Source organism: Egretta garzetta, unplaced genomic scaffold (genome assembly GCF_000687185.1).
Source record: "Egretta garzetta isolate BGI_Z169 unplaced genomic scaffold, ASM68718v1 scaffold367, whole genome shotgun sequence".
NCBI classification, from domain to species: Eukaryota; Metazoa; Chordata; class Aves; order Pelecaniformes; family Ardeidae; genus Egretta; species Egretta garzetta.
Window position 1 is genome coordinate 346,195 of NW_009260192.1, and position 8,955 is coordinate 355,149.

General features: G+C 42.0%; 1 protein-coding gene across 19 annotated transcripts in view; it reads right to left on the minus strand.

Moving 5' to 3' along the window:
• The window catches only part of IMPG2 (interphotoreceptor matrix proteoglycan 2), a 69,300-nt gene that overhangs the window by 51,208 nt on the left and 9,137 nt on the right, over window positions 1-8,955 (minus strand). The window contains exon 1 of one of the 19 annotated variants that reach the window (XM_035897545.1): window positions 4,776-5,024. The exons of 17 other annotated variants lie outside the window; for them this stretch is intronic. In XM_035897545.1, the coding sequence (XP_035753438.1) occupies window positions 4,776-4,818 (43 nt within the window). In that variant the 5' untranslated portion in view covers window positions 4,819-5,024. Of the gene's footprint in view, window positions 1-3,818; window positions 4,201-4,775; window positions 5,025-8,955 lie in introns of those variants that run through there. One more of the 19 variants, XM_035897544.1, reaches the window with a different exon arrangement.

Sequence of the window (8,955 nt, forward strand, 5' to 3'; positions counted from 1 at the left end):
GGCTCCAAGGCAGGCCCGCTGCTGGCCAAGGCTATGGGTCAGAGACAGCAGTAGCACCTCTGGGATAACATAGTAAAGAAGGGGGGGGGGGGGAAACTGTGCAACAGCAATTGTGGAAGAAAGGAGTGAGAATATGGGAGAGGAGCAGCCCTGCAGACACCAAGGTCAGTGCAGGAGGGGCTCCCCCATGGAGGGCAGAGATCCCCCCACAGCCCCTGGTACAGCCCACGGTGGGGCAGGCTGTCCCTCTGCAGCCCATGGAGGCCCACAGGGGAGCAGATCCCCACCTGTAGCCTGGGGAGGACCCCACACTGAAGCAGGTGGGTGCCCAAAGGAAGCTGTGACCCCATGGGAAGCAAGTGCTGGAGAAGGCTCCGCAGGCCTGTGGCCCCATGGAGAGAAGAGCCCAGGCTGAAGCAGGTTTGCTGGCCGGGCTGGTGACCCTGCAGGGGACCCGCGCCGGAGCAGTCTGTGCCTGAGGGACTGCATCCTGTGGAAAGGATGGACCCACACTGGAGCAGTTCATGAAGAACTGCAGCCTGTGGGAAGGACCCACATTGGATAATTTGGTGGAGGACTGTCTGCCATGGGAGGGAACCCAGGCTGGAGCAGGGGCAGAGCGTGAGGAGTCCTCCCCTGAGGAGGAAGGAGCAGCAGAGACAGCGTGTGATGAGCTGATCCCAGCCCCCATTTCCCTTCCCCCTGTGCTGCTTGGGGGAGGAGGTAGAGAAATCAGGAGTGAAGTTGAGCCTGGGATGAAGGGAGGGGTGGGGGGAAGGCGTTTTAAGATTTATTTTTTATTTTCTCATTACCTTACTCTGATTTGATTGGTAATAAACTAAACTCATTTTCCCAAGTCAAGTATGGTTTGCCCATAACAGTGATTGGTGAGTGATGTCTCCCTGTCCTTATCTCGATCCACAAGCCTTTTGTTATGTTTTCTCTCCCTGATCCAGCTGAGGAGGGGAGTGATACAGCAGCTTTGGTGGGCACCTGGCATCCAGCCAGGGTCAACCCACCACGGACTGGCAGTGAAGATCTGGTGGATCTTCTACACTCATACAACTTCTCTCCCTGATTTTTTTACTGAAGTAATTACTTCATTAAAGAAAAAAAGAAGAAAGCAAGAGAGAAAACATTTGTCTGCTAACAACCATCAAAACCAACAATATTTTCACTGAGTGAAACTGCCCTTGATCAATGGGTTGAATTTTTAGAAAATTTAGAAAACCAAATTAGCATGGCAAATGTCCTCACACAAAGTAGAAGTGAAGCTTAATTTGTAAGAATGATAGTTCCATTGATCAAAGTTTGAGAGGCTCAATCAGTTGCAGTTCCTTTAGACTCACCTTTACATGGAATTTAAAGAAAGTTTCAGGCATTATAATTGCCTTAATAATTTGAAAACCAAGTCAGGATGATGACACAACAACATAATATGCTAAGAAATAAGCCAATTTCTACCCCTACTGCATGTATGCACTGAGAAAGAACTAGACACCTCTGGCTGAACAGGCAGTCTGCAAATTAAGGGTTTTATCTTGTACTACATCAGGTGCTTTAACCTCCCTGTCTTGCATGTGCTCTTTGCCAATCAGAGCAGTTGGTCACATAACGCTTAAGCAAGAACCTCTCTGTGACCCAAGATAACTGGAAGAGAGGACGATTTATAGGATTTTCCTTGTGTCCTAGAAGAGAACAACATTAAAAGAACAACTCTAAAAATCACTTGCAGTAGATGCCAGCCTGGAGCAGTAGCAGACAAACCTGCTTTTTGGCCTTAATCGGATTTCACTACTTATATATACACAGTTCAGCAGAGGAATGCTTTGCATTCAGGGAAAGTCCTTACGTCATAAGCAAGACCCTACAGGAGACTGACCATGAATCTATCTTTGGAAAGTCATTTTCTTCAGTCAGTTTAAAAATACACTCCAGGCTACCCAAACCAGTGTCTTACTGCTATTTCTTCTTGATACTCTGTACTGAACTCCAAAATCAATTAAATGTACTTCTGCAAAACTTTACATGCAGATCACATACGGAAACATACCTTCACTCAACCAAGAGATGGACATTTTTCTTACATGCAAATGCTTTATAAATAACAACCTTAAGGAACCGTTCCACATGTAGTAGCACACTTAAAGCTTAGCTGATTCTGGCACGCTGGTTGGCACCATGCAGAAAAAGCTCTTTTCTCCACCCCCAATTTCAGTTTATCAGAGCAGTTGAGACCATTTCTCCATTGCGGAACTCTAGAGATACACAGGTATCTCTCATTTCCATGCCATGCCCCTGACAGCTTTTCTACATGGAGATTAGCCTTGTAGCTCATTTGATATGTATGACTAGAGAAGAAAAGAGTCCTCAAACTCTGCATTATTAACTGTCAGTAGTGTATTACTGCTCTAGCACCCCGCCAACTTCCAGGTAGTTAACTTTATCTGTAAGACACAGTAATTCGGTACAGAATATTGGAGGTGCTTCCAATCAGGTTTGCTTATGCATCTTTATTAATCAGAAACAAATAGCCAAATTTACAAGCATCCATGCACACTCTCACATTCCCCCTCAAGTTATGCTTATTTCCTCAGCAGCTGAGGAAGCGAACTCTGAGGCAGGGACCACAATTTCCTATGACCTCTGCACAGACCTCAGGCAATGAAGCCATAATCCTGCTCTGGGATTTCTGGATCCTGCTAGAGTACTAATAAGCTTCCTGAAGCAGAATAACATTTGTGGTACCCTCTCTACCATCCCACTCGTAAGAGCTGAAGACCACCAGGAGAAGACCAAAGTCTGGTTTCAAATCCAAAAGCCTATGCTAAGGAACACAACTCATTTATTTCGGTGGCACTTGCATCCTGCGTTCTGACCAGTGGCTATTTCAGTCCAGGCACAACCTTGTACTGCAACAGTCCTGCAATGAGATTATTCCCTGTGACTGGGATAAATCTTCAGCAGACTATCAGTGAGAGGTGAAGCTATGGCAATAGCTTGCAAACACATTGCAGTGGCACGGTCTAATCCTACAGTTTTCAAATCGCAAAGGACTGGCTTTCCAGTTGCAAGTAGTAATTGGCAGTAATAACTGAAGGCAGTTTTCCTTAATGCTCTTAAAATAAATTTAATCTCTTTTTTGAAATAAATGTGATGAGACAGTGTCTTGCCTGAATACAAGCTGCTGCTGTATGAACAGTTGTCCCAATCAGCTCCCAATAGATTAAGGATTTGTTGTATGTCCTTTCTTTTGGGATTAGACACCCCACTGAATTCCAGTCCCAAAGGCTTTGTGCCATCTGTGTGCTCCAAGCCCATTAATCAGACCTAAGCTGTCAGAACAGGGTCATATTTTCTGTGGAAAGAGGAAAGGGGATGCAGATAAGGAGTCACATTCTGTCCTCCCTAGTTTGTGTCCTATCTGGCAGTTTCCACTGCAGCGAGCAGTAACAAGTTGGACACTGTGGTGCAAATAGCTTCCATATTCAGAAGGAAAAGGCTGGCACCTTTTTTCCTCCTGCATAGTCTGAGAGTTTGTTAGTTCTGACACACAGGGAGGGATTAAAAACCCCAGGCAAACACCTACCATGATTGCCATTTAAACACTTCTGTTAGCCTTGCCCACAAAACTGCACCCTCAGCCATCGTGACTTCCTTGCCACACAATCACCCCACAACCTTGTTGACACACAGTCCTTCTTGTCATTGTCCTGTTTATTCCAACTGGCCAGGTTGTAAAGCAGGGGATTGCTTTGCAGGATAACAAATCCAGGCTGTAAGGGCTCAACCCAACAACCATCCCCAAGCATGCTTACCTATATGGTGTTCAAGAGGAAATTCATAGCCTGGCAAAGAAAAGGAACCATTTTCTTTCAGTCTTTTTCTCATACACCTTTTCCATGTTTTGTAGTTAGATGTGCGTTGCCACTCCAAGCACAGAAAAAGAACATCACAGTTTCCTCAGCGTGGTTCAAATCATGCTCACGTAAAGAAAGAGACAAGCATAATTCTATCTCCCACCTCTCCTTCAGGTATGTAAAAGAGGAAGCCAGGGCTTATCATGGTTTCACTGACATGGCCACCCAGGGAACTGAAGAGTCACCACCCTCACAGTGCATTCAAGTTCCATAATAAATGTGATTAAGCTTCTTTTAACTTAAAGCCCACCCCTGTGGCAGGTTTTCAACTATCTGCTGGCCAGGGAGGTTTTTCGAAGTTTCTCACCAACAAATTCTTGAGAACTCCCATGTAAGAAAAATATATTTTTCATAATTAGATTATAAGCATTCTGAAACTCTGTAGACAAAACTTGGAGACATAAAAACATAAACAAAGTTAAATTTACCAGTAAGCTTTTTGACTAGCAATGTAACTGAATTCTAAATATAAAATGTTTAAAGTAGATAGGGAATGGAAAAAAATTGCAGCATCGGAGCTTACAACAAATTGACAGGAGCCCAAGAGTTCAGAGTTATGACTGAAGCTACTTGCTTAGTACAATATGCTGTGTTAACATACTCCCAACTATTAAGTAAAATAAATCTTTTGTACAAGCTCTGCGTGATGATCTTTCCAGAAATGAGGTTTCTAAGACTAGCTGCAAAACCCTTAAAAACCAACCAAGCAAGCAGCCAGCCCTGCCAGGATCAGGAAGGAATGGCTGAGCAGACCCAGCAGCACTACCCCATGCCACCTGAATAGCAGATCAGCCCTCAGGGCATGTGAGAAGAGCCTGTCTTTATGGCTAGATCTCACGCCAAACTTTCACTAACCTGCTACAAGGGTAGCCACAGGCACAGATATATGGGACAGCATTAGCAACACCAGGCCCTGGAGGAGACAGGATTTGCAATGAGGCCTCTAATCCCTGGCAAACAATGCTGATTAAAAGCATCATAAAATCAAGATCAATCTTTTAAGGCAGCGAGCTAAGAGCCTTGAAGCTACTCGTGGGTGGGAAGGTAAGCTCCTCTAGAAAATTACTTCCTTCATCCCATGGCTGCAGTAATAAATAACTTGTATTTCAGGGTTAACTGATCTCCTGGCTACTTTGCAGTTTTCCTCTGGAGAATTGAAATGTTAAAAAAAAAATAAATAAATGAAGGCTTATGAGATAAAGAGAGGGTCCCTCCTACAGAGCTGAATGCATTCATTCCAGCTGTCTACAGGAAAGTAAGTAGGTATGCAGAAGACGTGTAACTGACTGACACAGTAAACCAGAATTCAAAGCAAGAAAGCAAACCAGATAGCTTGTTCTGCAATTTTTCCCCAAAGTACATTTTGCATGTATTCCATCCTGAAACGCCTCAGAAATTAGAAGTCACTGAGATAATCATCTTCAAGGTGAGAGGTAGGAAAAATTGAAAAATCAGCATGTTTGACCCATGTCCTTGTGCAAACTTCCACTTGAGCAAAGTGTCATAGGTATTTAAAGTAAGCAAGGTCTTGACTTTTAAAGGCCATAACAGGTTTCAAAGGCTACCTCAGAGAAGTCAGACATGTAGTAAGACCATGTGAATCCCAGCATATCTACTCTGGAAGCAAAAAACACCAGCCCTTGGGACCTTATCTGCTTCAAAGGCAGTGTTTACGCTCAAGTAATACTTACAAATAACAGAATATCCTGAAAAGCTTAAGCTAGATTGTGGAATTTTTTTTTGTCTGAAACACATCAGCAGGCATAAGCTCTTTTCAGTCCTATAAATCTGCAGGAAGGGGTGAAAATAAGTTTGTTTGAAGCTTCCTTTCCTAAAAACTTCATCATTGTTTTCAAAACTTCCACCTAAGATCTGTGATGAAATGATATCTCTCTCCCTCTCTCTCTGAAATTCTCCTGCATGGCTACCTCTCATGCACCTGGGTAGGACACGGTGTCTCTGTGGCTCCATCTTTACCGTTCAGGATGCATTTATCTCTCAAATGAGAGACAATTAGCCTATTACACTCAATCCATGCTCAGGGATTTCTGAGGTTAACAGAAGGAGCACCACATGACAGCACTTGGCACCTAGTAGGGGGTAGGGTGGCTTTCTGGCCATTTGTGTAAGTGGGCAGTGCTGGAGTTTAATCCCAGTTAAATCCCATTAGTGCTTCTTAAGAGTTGAATCATGTACAGTGGCTAGGAGCACTGAATCAGGCTGAATATTCTATTTTGAGGCAAGAAGAGGCCAACTCCTCCTCTCTAACAATTTCTGAACAACTGAATGGCTTAGTTGCAGTGGGTTTTGATAAGGACTACAGTGACAGGGAGAGTGACAGACACCTCCGAAGAGATCTTTCCTGCAAAGACTTCATTAGCACTTGCTAAATAAATTTACACACATGCAGAGATTTGCCAAAATGCTGCTGTGTATGGCCTGTAACACAGCAACCCTTAAACAATATACAAAACAAACCAGGATTTTAAATTAAAACAGTTGAATCTGAATTGGCTAATCCACATGAATTATTTTTCCTTTGAACACTAACATACTAAACTCTAACACATAAACTGTTCTTAACAGTAATATTTCAGTAACTACAACGGAGTGCCTTTCATGGAGAAAGTCAAGCTTTTTAGAAGCATATGCTGACATTTAAAAATTCAAATATAGAGGGAGACAGAACTAGACCTTCTACAAATAAACTTCAGAAATGTATTGGTTGAGTATGAGCTATGCATAATACGTGCCAGGGATGAGGGGGTAACAAGGAGCAAAGGCTCACTCAGACAGACACTTTATTTATTTTATGCTTGTTTAGCCAGGTACTTTTTATGACTTTTGACACTTTGCCTTCATCATTATTCAGCAAAATTTGAATAATTTGTAACATTTAGGATTTCAGCATCAAATGGAACCTTCACTCTGTGTAGAACATACCATTATTTCTAATGCTTCAATAACCCAAGAAAGGGGAAAATGAGAAAGCTCAGTGCTATGCCCAAGATTACCGCATCTAGGGATGATAATCATACATAGAAAGTAATTCCTGAGAAATACCTTTTATTCTTTCCAAAGTTCCAAAATGTCTTGTCTCTCATCAGCTATGACACACTAGAGTACGGTTTGCCTCCTTCTTTGGTCAGTATCTTTAAACACTATCTTTATATTTTCAGCTTTATCTGAAGCTCTGGCTGACAAAAATGGTTCTGGCAGAGGGACTATCTGATCTACTCATGTGAAAAGAAGATGTACTCACTCACAAGCATATACTGAATTGTTTAAGACAATAATTAAAATGCAGACAGAATTTAGGAAAAGTCGCCAAAGTACATCTCAGAGGAGGCAAAAAGAAGCAGTATTAACCCTGAGCCATGGTGTCAAAATCCAGCAGCCTTTGTTTTACGCAATTAGCAGGCGTAGGATAGGGAAATGGTGCAAGCCATACTACCTTGCAATCCTTATCTTGTTTCTGTATTACTGAATATAGTTGAATTACTAATTCAACTTCCACATCTACTGCAACCTCAGCCATCTACTGGCAATTTACCCCAAAGGAAATGGACAGATTCACTGAATTGTCCACATGAGGTGATGGGTCATGACAGACTTCTGGTCTGAGCGGGTATGGCTGTTCTGCATATAATAATTTTTATTTAACAAGGGCTTAGGCTACCATCTCCCTGTCAGCAGTAAAGAACCTCATTGTTCATAATCAATATTACCATATACAGCACATTCACTATCTAAAATACCACTATTAGATTTCCACAAAATCTGTTTTGTGAAGCCTCCAGCTGACCACTGGACACACTTTCTGTTCATCACAACAGTCCAGCTATGAACCACCGCTAGATTTACAGGACTTTTCCAGCAGCAACCATAACATTACTGCCATTTAAAAGGACACGTGCTAAAAACATTCTGTAAGACCCAACCCATAGGCCTACAATACCCAATCTGTATGCATCTATGACTGATTTCTATCTCCATATTAGAAGAAATGAACTACAAAGCCAGCCAATGGCAGCAGCCTCCATATACAGCCACAAAAGATGCAGAGACTGTATCATACTGGGGAGTAAGAGGCAATCATAAGCCCAGATTCGACTCAAAAGAGACAGAAAATTACACCTTCTGCTAATGCAAAACTCAGTTTGTTCTGCAATGTGATTGACTATAGGAACAAATCAGCACTTCAAGAAATCTGTCTGTAGACTGCAGGTGTAGAGGAATAAGTACAAAACCACCAATATTCTTGGCTGGTGCTTCTGACTACTACAGTAATAATAACAACCACCAGTGAATAATCATACCATTACTTGGACTTTCATATTTCATATGCTGAAGGGTACTAACACTGTTTTAGAAAATACTGATTTTTCTCCACATCCCTGTACTTTTCTGCCCTTTGAAATTTTCTAATGATTTATTATATATTTATCATATATCTCTATCTTTTTAAGGCTAAAAAAAATTCAGATGTTGTAGTCTGAAGAAAAAAGCTCTACACTATTAAGCCTACAGCTATGACATAAGCACTTGCTTAGAGCCTCTGAAAGAAATGGTCGTCAGTCTCAGACACTAATACAGGCTTTAGCAAGCTAGCAAGAGTAAATAGAGCTAGGACCCACACATAGATAACTATATTCCCACCTGTTTCCTTCTAAGGTAGATACAGATAGAACAAATGTAATCTGGATAATCAGCAAATGCAAACCTTTTCTGTTTTTCTGACATGTTCTTATATCAAAACAGCAATCAAACTTTCCTTCCATGGTAGTGGCACTGTTTATTGCTGATAGTAAAGCTAAGGGAAAGAACAGGTTGTATTGAAACCATCCTTTCCAGAGAAAGTATGTGATACTAAAGTCATTCCTTACTTCAACAGACACAGAATAAAAAGAAGATTCTAAAAATTCAGACTGAGATTGAAAAATCCACAGATGCTGTGTACCTTCATATTTATTCCCTTGTGTGGTCAGTTATTTTTCTAATCACTTGACAGCAGCTCGTCTCCAAGTGCTAAACA